This window comes from Acartia tonsa, chromosome 7 (genome assembly GCF_053477335.1).
Source record: "Acartia tonsa isolate MP-2025a chromosome 7, ASM5347733v1, whole genome shotgun sequence".
Classification (NCBI taxonomy): domain Eukaryota; kingdom Metazoa; phylum Arthropoda; class Copepoda; order Calanoida; family Acartiidae; genus Acartia; species Acartia tonsa.
In genome coordinates this window covers 10487560-10512176 of record NC_137266.1, presented here as the reverse complement: position 1 = coordinate 10512176, position 24617 = coordinate 10487560, and the positions used below count along the sequence as shown (strand labels likewise).

The 24617-nt window shown below is 33.1% G+C and overlaps 1 protein-coding gene across 1 annotated transcript; it reads right to left on the bottom strand.

The window, feature by feature from the left end:
* Positions 1-7563: 7563 nt before the first annotated feature.
* LOC145324800 (uncharacterized) lies at positions 7564-14366 on the bottom strand. Its single transcript, XM_080167442.1, has 10 exons — positions 14236-14366; positions 13836-13908; positions 12800-12891; positions 11792-11856; positions 11220-11287; positions 10788-10850; positions 10302-10359; positions 9565-9650; positions 8393-8516; positions 7564-7861 (listed from the first exon to the last, which is right to left on the bottom strand). The coding sequence occupies exons 1-10, from the start codon at positions 14333-14335 to the stop codon at positions 7754-7756; spliced, it is 837 nt and encodes a 278-aa protein (XP_080023568.1). The 5' UTR covers positions 14336-14366; the 3' UTR covers positions 7564-7753.
* Positions 14367-24617: the final 10251 nt, after the last annotated feature.

The following is a 24617-nucleotide window of genomic DNA, read 5'->3' as shown; positions in this document are numbered from 1 at the left end:
CATTTCTTTAACATCATCAAAGAAAGAAAGAGAATAGTGAAAGAGAGTGTGCGAGAGATATAAATGAGAGAGAGAGAGAAAGAGAGAGAGAGAGAGAGAGAGAGAGAGAGAGAGAGAGAGAGAGAGAGAGAGAGAGAGAGAGAGAGAGAGAGAGAGACAGGGAGAGAGTTTGTCCGACCTACTCTCCCATCGCTGAAACCTACCACCCCAGATATTATAACTTTTTACCGCACGTCACTTCTGGTGTGGTAAGGGGCCTAATTGGGACACCTCAGATCATTCAACCCAAATACTTAAAAGACTTTCAACGCCTTAGTTTAAGTTCATTTGTAATATAAGTCGCAAAAAAAATTCAAAAGCAGTTATCATGTGTTTTCAATAGCGGATTCGCCCCTAGAGGCCTTTATGGACAATTGAAAGAAGAGGTGGACCTATGAAAAGCTTCAATAAAAAGGAGAACCCTATCGGTTTAGTGGTCAGCGAGATTATTCGGTACACACAGGAAGACATACACACAAACATCCTTTTAATATTATACATTGATACAAGGAAAAGGAATTTAATTAAATAAACAGTTTTTCAACATCTTTTGTATTCTTGCGTTAAAATCTCTTCAGTAATAAAATCATAAAAAACTATAAATATGTGAATTCAAAATCTGTTAAAGATATATTAAAAGATTTTGGCAATAAATTATGAAGATTAAAATTCAAATTATATAAAATTATCTAGATTTTTTTTGCATTAAATTGGCATTGAGGACTGTAATTTATGCAAGCAGTTTTTTACCTGGGGGGTTTAGAAGAGGGGTTGGGATAAAATATGAAAGGGAGGTGGGGTTAAGGATGAAGCTCTACCATTGGCTGTTATTCCCAACCAATAAGAAAAAAGAATTTGATATTATAAACAGGTTTTTAAGGAAGCTAGATGAAATTTCGATTTCCCTCATTTTAATTCAAGTTTTTAGGCAATAAGGTTAACAACACAAAGTGTTATGTTCGAAATAAAGAAAACATGAAAAAAGAATAATCTGCAAAATGATTCAAAAACTAAAAATTTACAATTAAATGTTATTAATAATTTTTAATAGTACTTTTCTATTGGCATTAAAATAATGTTAAAGTAATTCCTTGTTTAAACATTCTAATTGTCATGTCATCTGTGCAGTATATATTTTAAAAGGCTGCCCTTAAAGTAATGTTATTGGATGTCACTCTATACCGTTTACAAAGAATAGTATATTTTATAAAACTATTCACTTTTTTCAAAAAAATACACAAAGACTTTTTTAGGGTTATATAGCACATATTTCACTAGGACTGAGAAATAGATTGAAACTAAGACCTAAAGTGTTTTGTTCGGATCTTTTATACCCTTGGTGATGATTGTGTGTGCTCCTAGAGGTCGACTGTCCACTGTGACTGGTGAGAGTACAGCACCTCCAGCTAGCCAGATACACAGCTAATCCAGATAATTCCAGATTTTACATTTAAAGGAAAAGTTTCTTGGCAGACCCCTTCCTTACATTTAACTTTGACACACACGCACACAAGCGCGCTTGCCCCCCACTTGGTGTGCTCCTGTGAACGTCAGCGCGCGCATATTCTTTAAACTCTGAACACGCACTGAGATTCTCTTCCTTCTTTCTCTTTCTTTCTCTTTTCCTTCAGAAAGAATGAAAACTCTAGCGACGGACAAAATGCAGGTATCTAAAGGAAAAATATAATGGCCAATAAATTGAGGCACATCCACAATGATGATACACAATAGTGCCCCTTTTATAGATTGCAATCATGGGTTGAAATGTCTGGACACTCAACTTAATGAACTAACCAATCAATATTCTAAATAAATCTAAGTTGTTCAGTCTACGAATAAGAAAACGTTATTATAAAAATTTGGGGAATAGTGTTATAAACAGTCCAATGTCTCCTCCCTCCTTGGAAAAAATGCAAGGAAGAAAGTGTCCCTACGTTATTGACAATAACATTTTTAAACTTTTGCCCAGAAACAAAAGAGCTAATCAGGTGTATATCATAATGTTTATCTATCGCATCGTATTACAGACAGCTTTCTGCTTATGAAAAAATGACACACAGTTCTAAGTACCGAGAGACTGAAGCTCCTGGTTAACAATTAACTGGTGTTATTATTATAATTTTTATTTTGATATTCGTAGAAAACTGGCTAAAATACGATACGATACTTGATTTTTTGTTATCGCTATTAACTGGTTTTATCAAGTGAATATTAATTCTGCCCAGTTACTTTACAATTAAGTTATGCTCTGTCAGTTCGTAAAATTTAGGCCAAATCCTATAATATTGCTTAGACTATCCTATGAGATGGAGGTTTCTAAGTCTTACAGATTCCCTATATATAAAGAGGGGGGGGGGGGGGGTAGAATTTTTTTCTAGGAGTGATTTCTCTTGGGAGGGTGGTGGTACCCTCCCCCCAAAAATTTCTATTTTACATTCAAGTTTCTCCGTAATTTTTTTGTGTGTTTTCTCTTAAGGGGGGGGGGGTTGATGGTATCCTCCCCCAAAATAGTTATAAACCTTCCCGGGACCCATGAGAAGCTACCCTGTAAAAGAGAACCCGATCGGTTCAGCGGTAAGCGAGATCCTTTGGTACAGACAAACAAACAGACAGACATACTGTTAGACCCTAAATTCTAGGGTAGCCTAGAAATTCAATTTGACTTAATATCAGTAAATTCATTGTAAAATGGATGATGAAATGGTTGTTGTGCATTTGAAAAATATATATTAGTTTAAAGGAAAGGTTAATCTTATGAAAATATAATATTTACTTATTTTTTTTGCAGGTTTGTGATACAACCAAGAAAGGTGCACATTTCTAAGTATTTCAGCTAAATCTTAATTTTTAAAAAAACGAAGCTTTTCTGCATTTCAAATAAGTCCGTCTGTCCCTAATAAATAAACTTTTTCGTTAATTAAGGCATGTTAGAAACGTCTTATTGATTTGAGACCCTGGCAATATAGCTCTATATGATTATTACATTATCTTGAAAAAAAGTAATTATGATCTTGGACCAAATCCTATAAAATTTCTTAGGCTAGCCTTGAAGTCAGAGCATCCTAAGTCTAAATCCGCAACCGTGGCTCAACACGTAGCGCATATGCTTATCTTCGGCAAGGTGATAGGTTAAACACCGCGTCACAACTAAAGACGTCCCTACTGCTGATATGTCAGGTGCGCGACATAAATAGTTTAAGTAGTGGAAATGCCCAGTGGCGTGCGAACCGAAGGGGGCGTTTGGGGCAATCGCCCCCCCCTAGCGATCAAAACGCCCCCCCCTGCCCCCCCCTAGCCATCGCCCCCCCTGCCCCCCCCTAAATGTTGAAAAATGCCCCATTTTGCCCCCCCCTGGTCAACAAAAATGCCCCTTTTTGCCCCCTACCCTACAAAAAGCAAAACTATCCCAGTTTCCAAAAAAAGATCAAGAAATACCCCCAAAAAAAAATTTTGGCGCTTCGCGCCAATCAGACAGTTACTATTCATTTAACCTTACCAAATTTTCTAATTAGTGTAGAAATTAGGTTATAATCTTTTTTCACTGAACATAACAAACCAGGTAATAGGAAGTATTTTATTTTGTATAATATAAACTTTTTACCAAAGAAATTTTGTACATCCCCAATGATGATACACAAAATTACCCCTTATAAAGATTACAATTAGTTGATGAAATGTATGGAAACTCGACTTAATTAACCAACCAATCAAAATTCCATAAAAAAACATGTTTTTTGTGAGGGTATGTACACAAGTCCCCAAAGTTGTTGAGCCAACGAATAAGAAAATTTTATATGAAATATTGGGGACTAGTGTAATAAATAGCCCAAAAACCCCTCCCTCCCTGCATATTTGAAGAAAAAAATTTGCGCTTCGCGCCCTTCCAAATGGTTTCTGCTTTTTATCATATTGTATATTTTGTTTTTATTTCTATAAAAACATGTGTAAACAACAAATATTTAATCAAAAAGTTATTTTATATAAAAAAGAAATAGCGTTGATATTTATCTAAGCCTTTTTCTCAACACTGTATGTCTGTCTGTATAACTATATATATGATGTCATATTATTTTCAGGATAAGTTTATCATTTTTTTTGTGTACATACCCTTACAAAAAACATGTTTTTTTTATGTAAATTTTGAATTTTCATTAAAAACCCTTAAAACTAACTACACTCTATATTCCTAACTTGATAAAATACGCCACTCTTGTTGTCTTTAATTGATTTTAGTTCAAAGGGGGAGTAAATATTTTTAGGTGCGCTTCACACACCGCCCTTATAAATCCTTGGAAACACCACTTAATCAAAAATTAACAGAGTGCCATTTAAAGAGGGTAGGATATGTTGATATAACTTTTTAGCTTCTCTATAATCCACTATGGCTGTCAGTACGTAATGCTAAAGGGGAAATGTGATTTTTTCAACTGCAATTAAAGATAGAAGGCTAAAACTTAATGTTAACATTCTCATCATTATGGAGTATAATTAACTATCAAAAATTCATGGAGGTCGGATGTTTTTTTTGTGCTTTGCTACTTAAAGATGTTGTCATCCTTGTTGTCATACAATAAAGAAATATTTAAAATCAGTTTTACATATTAGGTTAATTTTTGGTAAATTATTTCCAAAATGAGTGTTTTTATCTCCACCCCCCCAAAATTTTTTTTAATGGGGTTTTTCATCCTTCCTGCTGAGATTTTATAACATCCCCTTCCACCTATAAAAAATGTATTGTGGTGGGGGGGGGGGGGGAAGGTTAAATTATCTTCTGTATTTTTTTTTCGAAGATGCTTTCAAGCTCCCTTCCCTTCGGTCATTGCAGGGTGGGGAGAAGGGATGAGGGAGAAGAGATGGTGGGGGGAAGAGATGGGGGATATAACTGGGAAATAGGGATGGGGGAAGGGATGGGGAAGAAGGGATAAGGACTAGAAGGCCCATAATCAAATAATCCCACCCCTTAAAACGCCCTTATTTAAAATTAGTATATATAATCAAAATGCCCCCCCCTAAAGCAAAGTGCCCCCCCGGGGCACTTTGATTTAGGGGGGGGCAAAATTTTACAAAATCTTCAAAATGCCCCCCCCTAGACAAAGTGCTTCGCACGCCACTGGAAATGCCTTGGCTAAAAACCAGCGCATATCATTACCATTGCACAGTTAGGACTTGTAAGACAAAGATCATGCAATCATAGGGTTAGTTGACTATATGGCGAATGGACGCTTTACATCGCAATTAAGAGGCAGAGTATGTTTCAAGGAGTCATCATCCCAAGTCAAAGTCCTTTATATCTATGTAAATCTCAGTAAACTAAAACTCCTAGGCTACCATAGAAAACTTTTATAGGGTTTGGCCTATTAGCATATTTTTTTACGTTTTAATCAGGTCCATATACAGTTTCTTCAGCAGGAGCTGTGTACCATTTATTGATGTTCCTTTCTTAAGAATTGTGATTTGTTTAGCTTTGCTTTGATGTATGTTTGCAACCTTGTTATATCAGATTTTTTTTATGTTAGTAAAATGCTGGCTCCAAAAACTATGCATATCATACTTGATAATGGTAAATTTATTTTGAAAGACAATCAAGAGCTGGTTTTGGCTTACAGGAAAACATCCAAAATACATATTGATATATATATATATACTAGCGGCTTCGCCCCTAGCCTCTAAGGGCTTTGCCCCAGGAGGCAATTTAAAAAAAAATTAAAAAAAAAATCAAGTATTTCTAGTGCTGCCATTTATTTGGAAGTGACTGCCTAAAAACATTTTTTTTGGGGGGGGGGGGGGGGAAATAGCTTAAATCCACCACAGGACGAGTAGGGATATTCCCTGAAGAGGAGAGCCCATTTGGTTTAGCGGTTACCGAGATCTTAAGCTTCAGGCGGACAGACATCAAGCTACTTTGTATTATAGATATTATATAACTATGTTCGTCTGTTAGTCCTTAAAACTTCCTCAGAGATACATTTTTTATAGGTCAACAAAATTTTCTCGGATGCTAGTTAAGACAGACAAATGAAATTGATTCAACAGATTAACTCAACCCACGACATTAGCGAAATAAGTAGCACATCTACTGGTAGTTAAGGAGCTTGGTGACATGATGGGTTCGAATCTCGACCCAAGCCGCGTCATAACATAATATGTTAAAAATTGTATCTACTGAGCTATTATGTTTGATTAAATTAATTGAAAGAATAGGGGAAATGCATTGGCTTAAAACAGGTGTTACCCAATACCATGTAGGGTTTATATTTTCAGATAAGGTTATATTATCAAAGAATTGTTGTATGTAATATATGGGATGTAAGCGCCTTGAAACTAGGGTTGGGCCGGATATCCGGTGTGGCCGGATATCCGGCCATTTTCAATATCCGGCCGGATACCGGATATTAAAACTATCCGGCCGGATATCCGGCTCTATAATTTTTTATACTTTACACCAAAAATCTCTGCTTTTTAAAATCTTAAATGGCTATAATTTTCTTATTATTGAAGCTAGAAGAACATTTTTTCTGAATAAGTTTAACTTTATGTAAATTTATATAAGATTTCTGAAGAAATTTTTTTTTACTACTTTAATATCCGGTAATTTGGCCGGATAACCGGATATTTGCCGGATATCCGGCTTTGGCCGGATATCCGGCGTTTGAAATCAGCCGGATATCCGGTATCCGGTATCCGGCCAAAAAAGTATCCGGCCCAACCCTACTTGAAACCTTATATAAAGATCTGGGTGTACATTGTTATCAACCTCAGAGGTATTTATCAGGTAAATAACTCTCACTTGGTTCGTCCGTAAACCTATGTACGATCGCGGTCTATATGACATTGGTGATTGGGGTTTGAAATTTTTTAAAGATTCTCCTGACTATGGCTAACTACTCTTTACTAGGTCCGATTTAATGTTATTTTTTTCTTGATAATTTTTTAAAAAAGTTTCGTGCTTTTGATTTAATGATTGAGGGTGAATGCTGACTGATTGGGCTATGAATAAATTTAGGACAAACCAATATTAATACTAGTCGAATGTCAGAACTTATTTAGCAGAAAATTAATTTTCAAGTCTAAACAAAATTGTACATAAATTTGTTGCAAAATTAAATTAATACATGATACAGTAAGGGACTTACTTTCATTTTAAGGATTTTATTATAGAGATTCCTAACTTAAAATATTAAACCTTATTGTCCTAGGAATCATTATTCCAAAAATCAGATAAATAGGAGGTACATCATACAAAAAGAAAACAAATCAGCATGTTTTTAATGGATATACGGTCATTCTGGTGACAAATACAGAGTTGCTACGCTTCCTAAATTGTTCGTAACTGTTTGAAATAGATAGGATAATTTCAACATGCCCCAATAAACGATAAGAACTATTCGTTACGTACAGACGAACCGAACCGTAATATAGAAAAGCTTCGCTTTAAAACCTGAAAATAAAAAAAAATCTTTGTTTACCAATATCTACAGAGACAGAATATGGGAAACAATTATTTATAGAACAAGATGAAAATAGTACATTTGTAAATATATATATTTATTTCCATACTTTATCTAAAGTTCAGATCACAAATAAATAACATCATTACAATACTCAAAAAGGCTAAAAAAACGAATACATATTGCTTTCCTACGTCGTCTTTGGTTATATAAATACAGTTTTTCGTCACTTTTTGTTCTATTGCTTGAACTATTGATTGGTTTGTTTAGACAATGTGCTTGAGGCAAGATTGGAAGAATTTCTTCTGGAAAAGGACGAGTCCCTTTTCACCCTCAACTCCAGCAAAGACCTTCTCACCGTTATATTCGAAATCCTAAAAAAATATATCAAATTTATAAGAAAAAATATAGCCAATACAAAAAATAGCCAGAACCTGACTAAAAAACAGTCCGATTACCATGGATGGAACGAAAGGATATTTTATTTTGATACACCTATCTACAAAAGTTTTGAAAATCTGATCAAAAACACAAAATATATAGGGAAATATGTGAAAAATATAAAAATAGCCAAAAACCTGCTAAAAAGTAGTCCGACCTCCGTGAATATTTTTTAGTTGAAAATCTGCTTAATCATGGGAATGTTTCACAAAGTTTCATCCGAGAAAAACTAACGGACATTGTAGATGTGCTATGAAACAGAGGTGGATTCTTTAAAAAAATCTGCCTCACTAAAATCTTATATTAATAACACTTCTATGATTTTATTTAATTTTTGTAGATTTTTAATGTTATTTTGGAGAACTGTTCACAAAAACAATTCTGTCTTACAAGCGAGTAGTGAGGCAAATTCTTTTAAGGAATCCACCTCAGGATAAATCTTGCCATAGAAAGGAAACACATACCTTGTAGAGGACCTCAGCGACTGGTGTGAATCCAATGGTAAGGAAAGCTGCCTGAGCATAGGAGGTTGTGGCCTCGGCCTTCAGACCTGTGTACCCCAGACAACCGGCCAGCAAGATGGAGCGTCTGAAATTTAAAATATAATTAAAGACGGAACGACAAACATAATGAATTTTACCTGATGATATCTGTTGACATACCCTTGCCTGCCAGAGAGGGAAGGATTCCAACCATCTTTATTCCAAACAAACATAAAGACAGACAGACAGACAAATATAATGAATTATACCTGATGATATATGTTGAAATACCCTTGCCAGCCAGAGAGAGATGGATTCCAACCATCTTAATTCCAGATACAGACAGACAGACATACAGACAGACGGAAAGACAGACAGACAATCATAATGAATTATACCTGATGATATCTGTTGACATGCCCTTGCCTGCCAGAGAGGGATGGATTCCAACCATCTTAATTCCAAACAGAAAGACAGACAAACGGAAAGACAGACAGGCAGACAGACAGACAATTATAATGAATTATACCTGATGATATCTGTTGACATGCCCTTGCCAGCCAGAGAGGGATGGATTCCAACCATCTTTATTCCAAACATACAGACAGACATACAGACAGACAGACAGACAATTATAATGAATTATACCTGATGATATCTGTTGACATGCCCTTGCCAGCCAGAGAGAGATGGATTCCAACCATCTTTATTCCAAACAGAAAGACAGACGGAAAGACAGACGGAAAGACAGACAGACAAATATAATAAATTGTATTATACCTGATGATATTTGTTGACATGCCCTTGCCAGCCAAAGAGGGATGGATTCCAACCATCTTAATTCCAAACAGAAAGACAGACGGAAAGACAGACAGACAAATATAATAAATTGTATTATACCTGATGATATCTGTTGACATGCCCTTGCCAGCCAAAGAGGGATGGATTCCAACCATCTTAATTCAAGATACAGACATAAAGACAGACAGACATACATACATACACAGACAGACAAATATGATGAATTATACCTGATGATATCTGTTGACATGCCCTTGCCAGCCAGAGAGGGATGGATTCCAACTATTTTTATTCCAGATACGGACAGACAGACAGACATACATACTAAGACAGACAATTATAATTAATTATACCTGATGATATCTGTTGACATGCCCTTGCCAGCCAGAGAGGGATGGATTCCAACCATCTTAATTCCAAACAGAACATCAGTTCCAACCTAAAATTATTTGTACAATAGATTAAAAGGTTTAGTGATTTTTATAAAATTGTAATTTCATCTACAGGGTTTAATGTTTAATATATTTCTTTTAAATTAAACTAGCGGATTTGCCATTAGATGCCTCTAGAAACACTTTAGGTAATGAGGGTGAGGGGAAGTTAGCCATTCACTTTCAATTTTAGTTTCAAGAAGAAAAAGGAAAGAAAATGTTATTTTTTTAGGAGGTGGGAAGGGTTATTTTTCCCTCAATTAATCAATCAGACAAAAGGGTTATTTTTCCTATGGGCAATTTTTCTTGGGAAGGTAGATATACCGTCCCCTAAATTAGTTACAAACCTAATTATGTACCTATAAGAAGCTTCGCTGTAAAGGAGAACCATACCGGGCAGTTAGCAGTTAGCGACAAACAAAAAAGCTTTTTAGAATAGGATATGTCGACACTTCGCTATAAATTTTAGTTTTAAAAGAAAAACTAAATATTTTTTTATCGTGGTGGGGGAGGTAATTTTGTTAAAGGGTCATTTATATAGGGAGAGTGGAGGTACCCTCCCCTAAAGCAATAAAGGAGAACCATATAGATCCAGCGAGATCTTTTCTTTCAGACAGATAGACATCCTGTTACGTAAAATCTATGATCAAAAACTTTACCTCATCAAAAATCTTGGCACCCTCGTTGTGAGTCTGTTGTCTGATAGCAACCAGAGGTCTAAATATTAAAACATATTAGAATCATCTTATTCGTCTGAAACCTTGCACGATAACTTATAGCATACAATATATTTATGATATGCCTTCATAGAATACACTATTTACTACAATTTAAAAAAATTGTAGAATCTAAATTAAGTGCTTCACAGGTGTCCACTAAAGCTCGAGCACAGATAAATTGAAAATGTGTTTGTTGTGGGGTTGTTTTTTTTATGTTGAAACCCTGCGGGAGCCCTAGCAATGCGGGGTTACCCTGTAAACAAATCTAAAGTGAAACACATTAAAACTGCAAACCCCCCCTTTATTTTCAATTTCTTAAAATTAAGGAGGGGGGGGGGCGTACTGTGCTCTACCAGGCAAACTACCAAAGACTGTACTACCTCAACAAGCCTAAAGAACAGTATTTTTTAAACAAATTATGTATACCTGACATTAGGATCAGAAAACTTGTTGGCAACCTCATCTACACTCAGATGCCAATCGTCTTTGCTGAAAATAAATAAACAAATTAGATTCAGTAATATACCTATCATCTAATAACGAAAGACGTCTGTCCGATGGACAATGGTTTCAAGATTTATAACTATTCACTCTGCAAAAAAATGGTAAATTGAATATTAAAAATATACTTTTATGGGAATGCATCATTTATAGTTACGTTGTGTAGTTATCCGGTTATATTAAGGGTTTTTGGTCTGACCGTTGAATATCACTAATCACTTAACCGAATAAGTTATCTATCGGAAACTTCAAATAGCTTTAAGGGTGGTTTAAGGCTATTTTATTTAAGTTAAAGCTTTTGTGATGACTGTATTTAAATTTTATTTCAGCCCATTTTCACTAGCGCACAAATCCTACCTGCTTTTGCCATTAATGCATACAGCAAGAACCTGGTTGTTCTCATCATAGGCAAACAGAGACAAATTCTAAAACATAAAAATTGAATTTATATTTGTTAATTGCAGGGAGGGAGGGGGAATTGGGCTGTTTATTACACAAGCATCCAAAGTCTTATGATAACGTTTTATCTTCGGTGGGTTAACAACCTAGGGGACTTTAATGATTTTTTATTAATTGGTTAACTCAGTGTCCAAACGTTTCAACCATTCATTGTAATCTACATAATCTACAAAAAGGGGTAATTTTGTGTATCATTAAGGGGACGTACATCAATTTATCGGCCATTGTCTTATCCCTTTAAATCCCTGTGATATTTGTCTTTCTAGTAAACCTTAAAAATTCTTGTTTTCAAGATGTAAAAAAACTATCAGAATAAAGCGAACTAGTAATTCTAATGCAATCGAAACAGTTAAATCTAGTATTTGCTAAAACAAACAAGATTCCCCCTTTTTTTGAAATGATTCATGAAATGGTTTTAGGCTGCCTAAAACTCCTTTTAAAACCCCCCTAGACATATATAAAATTTTTACCTCCTGGATTGATTTCTCTACTATTTTATCCAGGTCGGGAATAGAACCAACACCCTTCATTAATCCTGGAATTAAATTAAAAATCTTAAAAACAATCTATTAATTTAAAATTCCCAGCATTTTTAAATATTAGATTAAGATTAGGTTTCATGAAAACTGATGCCTGTTTGAAGTAAAAAAATATGTTTTTCATTTGAAAAAATACAAACTCTACAGAACGTCCAGAAATGATTTTTTCGTGTGGCTTCAAAACTGATATCTATCCGCCGGATTTAAATCAGTTCTGGGCCATACAGAAAAAAAATCATGTCAAATTAAAGATAATTTCCTACAAATAATAATATATTATCCTAACATTAATATCAACTTATGTTAGCGCTCTGGCCATCGGTCCCTAGGGGCCAACAAAACTGAAATTAATCTTGTAATTTTCCATCTGCGGAAAGCTGTCTACGATGCGATAAATAAATATTCTGAATCCTACAATCTAAAAATATTAAAAACACATTTAGACAAACACAAAAATCCTACCTATTACTTAGCATCTAGACTGCATAGAACAACTAAAAATTATTTTAAGGATGATATGTATCATACAAAAGATGATAATAATATAAACTGTAATATTTACCCAAATGTTTAGATAAAGTTTCATAAAAATGGTATGTATCATACAAAAGATAATAATAATCTAAACTGTAAATAATACTAACCCAAATGTTTAGTTAAAGGTTCATGGGGGTGGTATGAATCATACAAAAGACAATAATATAAACTGTAAAACTAACCCAAATGTTTAGTTAAAGGTTTATGGGGGTGGCATGAATCATACAAAAGACAATAATATAAATTGTAAAACTTACTCAAATGTTTGGTTAAAGGTTCATAAGATTGGTTTGTGCATACACAAGATAATAATAATCTACTAACACTTACCCAATTGTTTAGTTAAAGGTTCATTATCATGATATGTGACATACAAAAGAATAATTAAGCTGGGAAACTTACCCAAATGTTTGGTTAAAACTTCATGAGGATGATAGGTAGCATACAAAAGTTCAATAGCTTCATTAATTCTGTCAGGTCTAACGATCTCATACCTGGAAAAATTATATTTATTGACCATAAATGTAAGTATTACGTAAAACAAAGGGCGATTGCAAAATAATATAGAGCAGTTTGGGCGACTGAAGTGAAAAAACTCAATCATAGATTTCGGTTGGGTCGCGGCTGTCGTGTCATGTCGGTCAACTTTCCAAAACATGTCCTTATTTTTTCAACAAAACGTAGCTGCAGCAGAACTACCCACAATTGCGACTGCAAAGCCTTAAAAGAGGGTGTCGAATAACTTTACCATATTTTAATATACTAGCGACTGCGCCCCAAAATCTAGGAGATGTGTATTTAAAGGGGTAACGAAAATAGAAAAATATCCTTAAACCATCCCAAACATTAAATCTAAAAAGAAGATGTTCTAAACCATCACAGGCCCTATATGAAGCTCCAATAAAAACAAAAAAAACCTTACTAGTTTTTAAGACAGGATATAAACTATAACTCTTTATTATCATAGAATATTTTAAACTTTCCTTTGTAATTTTATTTTATCAGTCTTTCTTTGTAAGACGACTTTATCTGTCAAAATAAAACAGCTGAGAAGTAAATTTCAACCTTTATATTTAGAAACGTTTTATGATATTAGAAAAGATTAGGTCAAAAGTTTAAATATTGATTAATAATAAAATTTCAAAAAGTCTGAGATGCACTTACACAAATAAATTTACACAATTAGTAATCTAAAATTTGAAAAAAATATCCAAATGCGGAATTGTAAAATTTGTTTATAGCATCGTATTATAGACAGCTTTAAAGCATAATAAAAATTACAAAACTGGTATTTTTTAATTTATCATTTGTAGAAAATAGTCTATAATACGATACGATACACGATTTTTCAGTATGACTAGGAACCGTTTCTAATCCAGCGAATATTAACTTATTTCAAAGTCATACTTGAAAATAGGGGAGAACTGGAATTGCATACCTGAGAGGGGGGAGAAGGTTTCTATTTTTGTCAAGTCTCTGTTGATGGATAGCTTGAGCAAGAGAGGAACCCTAATTCCCAGTTCATTACTTCAATATTTTTAAACCTAAGTATGACAACATTCATAAGCGCGAAGCTCAAAAATCAGACGGTAGGACAAACGAACATTAACACTTGTCAGAACTCTAAAAAGCAGAATTTAATAATTTATAAGAATAAACAAAATTGTTGAATAATTAGTCAAAATTGCGAAAATACAGGATACTTACATTTTTACAGCACATACTTACATTCTTAGGACTTCATTTTAGAGATATTATGCTTAAGAGCTATCCATTACAAGCAGACCCTACTTGTAGAAAAGCTACACTTTTAAAACTATTTTTAAGTAATTATTCCTGAGAGGCAGCGGCCGCTGTTGATGAGAAGTTTCTAGAGCTGCTGTTAGCGGCTGCGTTCAAGCTGCGGACAACCTCCTTCAGTATGGCGCGTCTAGACATTTTCTTTGGTTTTTTGTTATATTCTGAAGAATAAAATATTAGTGTTTTTACATAATTTTCACTAATTTAAAGTTTATCACTTACTTGTTTAAGGAAAAAAGGAATTTTGTTTCTTATTTTAGGTTTGGTTAATTTTTCAAAAGGTTACAGTTTTTTTTTGTCTGTATTGGATAAAAAAGGTAATGATTATAATTTACGTCTCTGCAGACAAAACAACCTTGCAAGAAATATATAATATTTCTCAACAATTTTGAAAACAATAACTTTTTTTTTCAGTATGGCTTCTAACCGATCAATATAAGAACGGGTTCTGAGCCATACTGAAGAATTGTATTAAGCATCGCATTACAGACAATTTTCTTCGGATACTAAAATAAAATAATAATGTTTATACCAGTTTTGTTTACCAGGGACTTCAGTCCAACGTGGATAACAAAACATGATTTATTCATATTTAATTTTTCATTTTAATATCCGCGGAAAACTTTCTATATTACGATGCGATAAATAACTATTCTCACAATAATTTTCAACATAATAACTTTTTTTAATTTCACAATTTTAAATAATTTCACTTAAATACTATCAAATTTAAAGCTATCAACACTTCAATTTTACATATTTCACTGCTAAAATTACATTTATAACTAAATAAATGAATGAAATGATAAAGAATAACACATGAAACGATGACTAACACAACAGAGAACTCTACAGACAGACTAAAAGAGTTGGTCTCGTCACTCTCGACTCGACTTCTACTCTATTCTACATACACAAAGATACGATTCTTTCTAATAGATTTATCATCCCAGATGGCCAATCAGACTAAATAATCAATCCATCAAAAAAAGTAATTTCTTGCAGATGAGGAATTTAATTATAATTAGTCCTATATGATTTAATCCCATAATTAAAGCGTAAAAATATGAGACGATATAATTCACAAACAGAAAGCTCTATCCTTAAAGATAAAATATTCAAAGCTGACTTACTATATGGATAGGATTAATTATTAACTGCACTTTTGCATCAAAATGTGTACATTTTCTAACCAATATTGAGGTCGAATTGTTACTATTGGTTAAATTAAGTGATTGAGAATCTAAACTTTCTATATTTATTCTCTCTATAAAAGATGGAGTTTAAATCTACTAAATCTACTTTGTCACAGTATACCACCAGTAAAAATCTAACTGTTAAACATGCAAAAGTGATAGAATAAAATGTCTTTTGAACTCGACTACATAAAATTTGGTGGAAGGGGCGGGATAAAAAGAATGTGTGTGTGTGGTGTGTCTGTCTTTCTGTAAAAAGGGAAGGTAAATAATTTTGGTATATAGAGAAAGAAGTAAAAACAAGCACATTTATGTCCATAAGATAAAAGAATAGAAAATATTTGAACAATAATTAAAAAAACTAATTACCAAATATACTATTTTTGCAACCATAATTCAATAATAAAGATTTTTTTTTATAATTGAAAAGTAAAATAGGGGAATATAATATATTTTACAACAGATTATGCGTGCATAAACTAACTTCTCTGTTTTTCTCTCTTTCATCCCGTAAAATATCCTTTTTCTAGCTGGTATATGATGTAAATATACATATTTTAAGCCGGGCTAACCATGAGTTTAGCGTCGCGCGACTAGAGTTAACAGTTAGTGAGTGATCAAAGCTTTTTATTTTGCAGCACAACGATTCTAAAAATAGTCATATACGTCTGTCTATCCGTCCTTTATAGTATATCATCTTCATTAACTATCTTTCTCTTGTATAATGACCAATTTGTACTTATGAGAAGCCATATCACCACAACAAAAGTAAAATGATTAGTCTAGAAATATTTAGTCTATATTCATCTTGAATGCTTCTAACGTGCAAGAGACATGGCATTTTATGAAGAGATATTAGACCTATGAGTTTCGACAATAATAATAGTTTTATTTATAGCATCATATTATAGACAACTTATCACTGATATTAAAATAAAAAATTGTAAAATTAAAACTGGAATAAATTTTATGAATTTTTTAATATTCTTCGACAATTGTCTTTTAAACAATGATTTTTAAGTATGGCTGAAAAATGGCAATTTTCTTCTTTTTTGTTGCATTTTAGTTCCTTAAAACCAACTTAATTTAAAAAAAAACACTTAAATTTCTTCAAAAATAAGAAGTCAACAAAAAAACCGATTGCATATCTAAATTCTATAGATCATTTTACATCCACTACTTACTAAAAGCACCGACTAGCTATTTTTTAAAAATCACAAAAGTTAGGACACGTTCTTTAATAATAACTGGAAAAAAAATAAAGTAGTTTTACCTCCGTTATTCGTACTATAAAATAAAGTTGAGCTTCAAAGTACTAATATGCAATCTAGGAGATAAGAAAAAAAGGGGATTTAACCGGATTTCTCAGTTCAATGAACTATCAAAAGGGTTTAGGTTCGCTAAATTGAATTTTTTTGTCCTTGTTTTATATTCTTATGTTATATCTTAATAAAGCAAAGCTACTCTAGGAATCACATTTTCTGTCAGTTTGTCAATCCAAGGGAGAATATGATTTACTCAGCTGTTATCTGAGATAGACTGATTTTTTTATATGATTTTCCTTATAAAAGTATCCTATAATAAATAAATCACTCTGTGTGTATGTCTGTCTGTCTGTAATGCTCAACGAGATATCAAATTTCAATAGTAAAATTGTAATTTTCAACTCCTGTTGAAGATAGAAGTGAAAAATTCGACTCTAACTCACAATAGGTTCATTCATTACGGGTTGTTAAATATGGCAGTTTAGAAAAACAAACATCCTGTTACTTTTATATGAGAATAACAAATATCACTATCTATCTATGAAGGTATTATACACACTAACTGTTTAAAAGTAAAGGTGTTTTTGACAACAAATATAAAAGTAAACACACACACAATAAAAAGTCACGCACTAACTAGATGCAGAAAAAACCTAACCAAATCTGCAAGTTTTTAAAACAGGAAAAATTATTCATCAAACAAAGAATATTGTATGGATGAATGAATGTTTTAAAAATTGAAGTGTAATATAACAAGAACAACACAAATAGAAGAATTATAAAACAAAAAATATTTGTAGGTTTAAGTAAATTTATATTACAAGACAACAAACACCCCCTATTAATTGGACAATCGGCATAAAAAATACCACAAAAGTGTCTTACTGCCAAAGGTAAAACATGCTCATTTCAAAGAAAATCAGACCTCTATCTTAAATAGCAGGTGAATAATTTATTCTTCTTGATGGACTCATGTACACAATAAATCTCTCTTATGGAGTAGCTAAGCACATGATTAAGACATTTTCAACAAATAAAAAAGATAAAAGTTGGCAGATCACGTTGCAAAAAATATTTCTATTTGCAATTTTTTCTTGACGCAAAGAGTTATTTTGCAATTGTTTGCAAATCTAATTTATTTACATAAAAGATAGAGCAATAAACGTAACTTAATACATTACTGGCGGTTGCGGCCAAAGTTTCGAGCGAATTCTTTTTATTGAGGGGGCATTTGTCAATTTCTAAATCAAAACAATATAATAGATCTCGTTATAACCAACATGAAACTCCCCTTAAATTAGAAAAATAATCGATTCAGCAATTTTACAACGTTAATAATTCATTTTTAATAGGTCGTCTTTTAACAAGAATATGATATATTAGTTATTTCTCGCATCGTATTATAAACAATTATGAGATTTAAAAAAACTGGCTTTAATCTTATGATTGTACATTTTTATATTCATAGAAAGCTGGAAATAATACGATGCTAGACATAGTTTTTTCGTATGGATGAGAACCGGTTCCTATCCCCCGGATTCGAATGAATACGAGAAAAAAGTTTAAAGCTATCTTAAAAATGTCAATAATTGATTGTGAAGCTTATCAGTCAGTCGAAATAAGTAAGTTATGGTTAGAATATTTGACAGTCTATAATACAAAGTAGAGCAATGTATGTCTGTCTGTCTGTTTATTTGTTTGTAATGGAGGATCTCGGCTGAATCGATTGGGTTCTCCTTAATAGGGTAGCTTCTCATAGGTCCTGGGAAGGTTTATAACTGTTTTAGGGGAGGGTACCACAACCCTCCCCAGAGAAATCGACAAAAAATAAAACTTTTTTTGCAATTAGCTAAAATTATAACTAACACAATCTATCGGCGAAAAAAAATATTTTTGGTAATTAGCCGATTTTAAAATAGATTGAAAAGAAACAACTTTAAGTGTTCCTAGAGGCGTTATCTTAAAAAGCAGCCAGGAAAATCACATTTCTGAATGCGAATTTAAATTGTCAACTACTCGCAGTACAAATACCTACCCGTTAAATTTAGCAATTGACTGACAGGCAGATTTAAAATTGTAAATAGATTCGCTACATTTGATAATATACAGAAAACTTCTATACAATAAATATAAAAAAGTAAAGAAGTTGTCTTAACTATTTTGCTTTTTATGTAAGATAGCTAGTCGGTGTTTTTAGTAAGTAATGGATGTAAAATTGTCCATAGAATTTAGATATGCAATCGTTTTTTTATGTAGACCTCTTATTTTTAAAGTAATTTAAGTTTTAAAAAAAATTAAGTCTTTTTAAAAAAAATCTTTTACAAAGGTACTAAAATATTAATCAAATCACACACTTCATGAGCTTACATCCTAATATCACGAAATCTAACCAACAACTGACATGAAATCCAGTTTGATTGGAATCTATTCTGACGGTCATATTGGTCGAATCCTAGGAATATAAAAATTCAGTAACGCAAAAACAAAACGTACTGAAGTTGAATAGTTTTTTACTGTAACATGAAAGAAAAGATGACCTTAGAACAAGAGCATATAAGCTTTTTTTAGGGGGGAAGGGGGGTAGATATATTGATTAGGGCAGAATGTGGTATAAAGGCGAGCGAAGCTTGCAAAAAATTTGTAATCACCTACTCACTATTTTTTCCTGTAAGGGGGTAAAGACTAAGGGCATTGAATAAAACTTTTTGCGGCCACATAAAATTGCTTGCTTTTTATTCAAATTTCTCAAATATACTTAGCAACTAATGCCTTTAAACTTCTAAAACAAATTTACAGACTTGAAATTTATGGACCTACAGGGCCGGGAGGGAGAGGACACAGGGCTGTTTATTACTCTAGATCCCAAAGTTTTATAATACAATTTTGTTATTCGTTGGCTTAACAACTTTGAAGACTTATAAATTTTGATTAGTTCCTATATGTCCAAACGTTTCAACCACTTACTGTAATATCTAGAAAGGGTAATTTTGTGTATCATCATTGGGGTATTATATCAATTACCCTTCATTGTGATATCCCTTTATATCCCTGCTGTATCTAACAGTTGCCAAAACAAATATTTTTAAAATTATCGTGGCTATAACAAGTTATCATCATTGATGACAAAAATTAAACGGTATAGTTAATTTTATGGATGCTTTAGATCTTAAATTCTTTTATTAAAAAGATCAGTCGGACAGAATAACCCATGACCATGTATATTTATTGATCAGCTGCGCTACTAAAAATTCTTTCCTCAAATATCTGTCAAAATGTTTGAGAAAGCTTTAAAATGGCGCAGCGTCTAATTTTGCACTATGTGTTTCTGTCTTTTCCTTTTTGAAGCTTTTTTTTCATTCTAGATTTTTCATGTTTTTGCATTTTTAAAAGAAGAGTAAACTCTCTATCAGTATTCTTTGCTTTATAATTAATTTATTCTAACACTAAAAATTTTAAAGGGTGGTTTATGCAATTTTCTTTCTTTTATTAGCCCTTCAATCGATTTTTTTCATCCCCATTAAACCGAAATCGGGATAGTGTCAGCTTTACGGGGGGGGGGGGGATGGGGTGCATTACAGATAACAAGAGAGGTGTTTTTTTTAGATGAAGTGGAAGGGGGGGGGGGGTTGGATATACCCACCCACCCAAAAGTGTCCCAGAATTGCAAAGCGCGCAATTTTTTTAGCACCCCCACCCCCCGACATTTATTTTAAGGTGGTATGACTTTTTTACCTTTAAACCCCCCATGGCTGTATTTAGGGGTTATCGGAGGGGTGTAAACCCTTATCAAAAGGGTTGTAGAGGATGGACACCAAGGGGGGTGTAAACCATCCCAGGACATATTCTAAGATTCCTTAAAATGGAGAACTAAATCAGTTTAGTAGTTTAGTCGAAATCTTAAGCTACAGACAAACTTTATATAATAGGGTTAACCATAACACTTCTTGACCTAAAGACTTTTTCTTAAATGTCACGAGTTGTGAAAGTCACGTTTTAAAGCTTCATGTATATGAATAGTATGTATATTTATCACATTTTTCTAGACAGGAAAAAACAAGGATGTCAACATCACTATTAAGCTGGCATTGTTAAAAATATCAACATGGCAACATGACTAGCAGATGCTTATTGAACAGAGGAATTGTCTTAACTGATCTAAAAGGCAAACTTTATTTAGCAATTAAGCTACCTGTCCTACAAATATACAGCCCTTAGGACAACTAGAATAGTTAATTATCCCCTTATATCATAGTCAGCTTTCGCTGATATGAAAATGAAAGTTTTAAGATTAAAACCAGTTTTGTTCTAGCATTCATCATTTTAATATTACTGGAAAACTGTCTGCAATACGATGCTATACATGATTTTTCGGTAAGGCTGAAAACCAGTTCTAATCCAGTGGATATTAATCGGTTTCGAGGCCATACTAGAAATTAAATTCCAATGTTATGCAGTTTTCCATTTGAATAAAATCCATTAAAATACTGTATGTCACTGATTTCTGTATGCTTCAGTAATAAATATATCGGTCAGACTGACCCTACTCTAGAAACGTCAATGCAGCGAAAGCCCCTTTGAAAAGCTGACGACGCACGCATAACAAGGATGCTTGTTTAAATGTTTTTAAATAAACAAGAACGATTACGTCCAGTAGTAGCGAAGCTGTTTGTTACTATTTTAATAGATAAAAGCAGTTAAAGAGTAACTATTTTTTTAAAATCAGAAATTTAGGTTTTAAAAAGAAAAAGTAAAGGCATTTTTCAAAGGATAGGGGGGGGGGGAGATTTTTTATTGTTAGGTTTGAGATACCCCTGGAATTATTTCTGGAACTACAAGAGTTTCACTGTAAAGGAGAAACATATCGGTTCAGTGGTTAGCAAGATCGTTCTGTACAGACAGACAAACAAACAGTCAGACAGAGATCCCATTACTGTATTATAAGGATAATAGGAAAACTATGTACATAGTTGACCGACTGACAGACAGAACGACAATCACAAGCTCTCATTATTGTAAGGTTGATACGGGGTAAATAATTTGATCTTAACTGGATTGTTCCATTAAAATAATAAGGCTGTTAATATTTGTTATATTTAGTTAAGTTTTAACCAATGTCGTGGTAGGCTTTTGCAAGGTTAAGGTTCCCCGCAAGGACTATCTGCTAAGATGTCCTTAGTGGATGAATTCTGAGGGGTAAGCTTTTAAGTAAATAAACCGAAAAAACATTACGTGCATAGCATAAAAATGTAAATAGAAAAAATGACTTTAAAGACACTTTAAAGTAAGTTTTTTTTTTAAAAATCATCACTCTAAACTGATGCATAAATATAGGCTTCATTTGCTATGTCAGGCGCGTGCCTTATACGTGCAATATGACATATTTCTTTCACACAAAAGTTAATACTAAGGGAATGTTAATATGTATATAATTTATACCTGAAAAATGCGCATACTTTATTTGTATGTGGAGTGAGAGAAAAGTAAACAACTTTACAGTGATAGATAGATAGATAGAACAAGGATGATAACATCCATAAGTAACCCAGGACAAAAATCATGAAAGGAAATATGAACAAAATTATTTAAAGAAATGTCCAGTGTTTATAAGTCAAGAATAAATTTATTAGAAAAAAGCACCAAACCTTTTACACATTTATTTCTGTATGTTTTAATATTCATATTTTTGCAGAATGACTGACAGACCGACGGACACAGTAATTTACATACTGGATGCTCATTGGCATAGGGAATCAACTAAAAAATCGGCTGTCTATCCTAATTAGTAGCAGAGAAAATCACATTTCACCCATAGCATTAAGGATTTACAGACAAACAGACAAACAAAGTGATCATAGAGTAGCTTCGCTACTTACAAGAGAGAATAAGAATGAGTGAGAGAAAAAAAAGAAAGCGACGAAAATAAGGGAGAGGATAATAGATAGGTAGATAGCTAGGCCTGAACGTTAACTTACGGCCTCAGCAACACGAAAATAGCTGGAACACGGACAAATATTCTCAACTTTAATCTTCTCATTTTTCAAATTGATTGAAAAATTGGCGAGGTCATAATCCTAACCTCCTAACCTAAAGAAAAAAACAAGAAAAATTACACGACCACCCCCCTCTCCTATTTTTGATTGATTTCCAAATAAGGGTTTCTATACTCGACTTGACACTTTGAGGGTTACCACCGTACATTATACCTCACCAGTATTAACATAAACTTTTGAGTCTTGTGAATCTTCACAAAAATTTGAGACATCTATCTCTAACAGAATGATTAAAATTTTGATTTATATTTACGACAGATGCACAAGTAGACGGATTCACGAAAATGTAGAATTTTGAATAGGCTTCCATAAAAGATTAAAATCTGATACAAAATCCTATTTTCTATTGCTACTGTCAAAATGTGTTTTTTTTTCGGATTTTAGAGAAAAAACTTAGTTTTTTTCTTTTTGATTTAACTAGCACTATCTATTGGTATGCAATAATGGTAAAAACCAGACCGTTTCTTCCTGGGAGTAAATGCGGGAAAAATACGATTTGGCCGATTTTTATGAATTCATTATGACTTTTTTTATGAATATTTTCTCTCTCCCTTAAAATAGTTTGTGTCCTCTGTACAAATAATAGCTATCTATCGCATCGTATCATAGACAGCTTTCCGCGGATTTTAAAATAAAAATGTAAGATTGAAACCAGTTTTGTTAGCGCTGAAGGGCCGAATTTACGGGCTGATAAAACGGGTATAAATTCTATGATTTTTGTTTTAATACTCGTCGTAAATTGTCTGTAATACGATGCCATGCATAATTTTTAGTATGTCTGAGAACCAGTTCTAATCCAGCGGATATTATTCGGTTTCGAATCCATACTGGAAGTAAATATATACATTTATGCAAGGGAAAGAGAAAAATTTCCACAGTGCCAATAACAAGGACATGCAGGCTTTAAGAGCGGTGGTGTTAATATAGTTCTATTCTTATTTAAAAGTAATAAAATGTCTGTCTGTGTGTAGCGAATACGCTTTCCCTTTAATTGGTCTTATGAAGTGAAGGGAGGGTAACTTCACCCTCCCAAGAGAAATGTGGGCTTATACCCATCCCCCTTTTTTCCCCAGGTGGTTGGTACACCCCCTACATCACTCTTATGCACCCCCAGAAAGAAATATAAAAGGACAGACGTCAAATATAATAGTAGCTTCATTACTAAAAAAATAACATAATTGAAATAGAGATGTGACTTTAAATTTGATATTGGTGAAATGTTGTTGTAAAGCAGGAATCTAAAGGGACAAGACAATGGCGGAAAAACTAATGTATATCCCCAATGACACACAAACTTACACATTCTGTAGATTGCAATTAGTGGTCGAAACGTTTGGATGCTAAACTTAATGAACCAACCAATCAAAATTCAATAAAAGTCCCCAAAGTTGTTAAGCCAACGAATAAGAAAACATTATTATAAAACATTGGGGACTAGTATAATAGACAGCCTAATGACCCCTTCCACCAAGGTTGTGAATATTAAACAAATATCATGGGTCCCATTAAGGATAGATAGATAGATATCCTTTCTCTAGTAATTATTGTGTTTTCCCTCAAAGTACTTAGCTAGCACACAAACCCTCCTCTCCTTTATTTTTGAAATAAATTTAAAAAAAGCACAGAATAGCTTATTTTTTTTATTATGCATAAACCCTGCATAACATTAGGTGTTGTGCATTGCATACACTTGCGGTGTCCTAATCCTGCAGGACCTAACTAAGAAGTAAATACAAGAAAAATTTACCCAACTCCCCTCTTTTTTTCAGAATATTTCAAAACAAGAGGGAGAATGGTGTTACTGTATTTGACTAGACACTTATATTCTGGTAAGTGTTTCCAACTTTAAATTTGTAGAGCATTTGTACTGCAATTTGACCATAAGCTGATATGTCTTTGATATTTGATT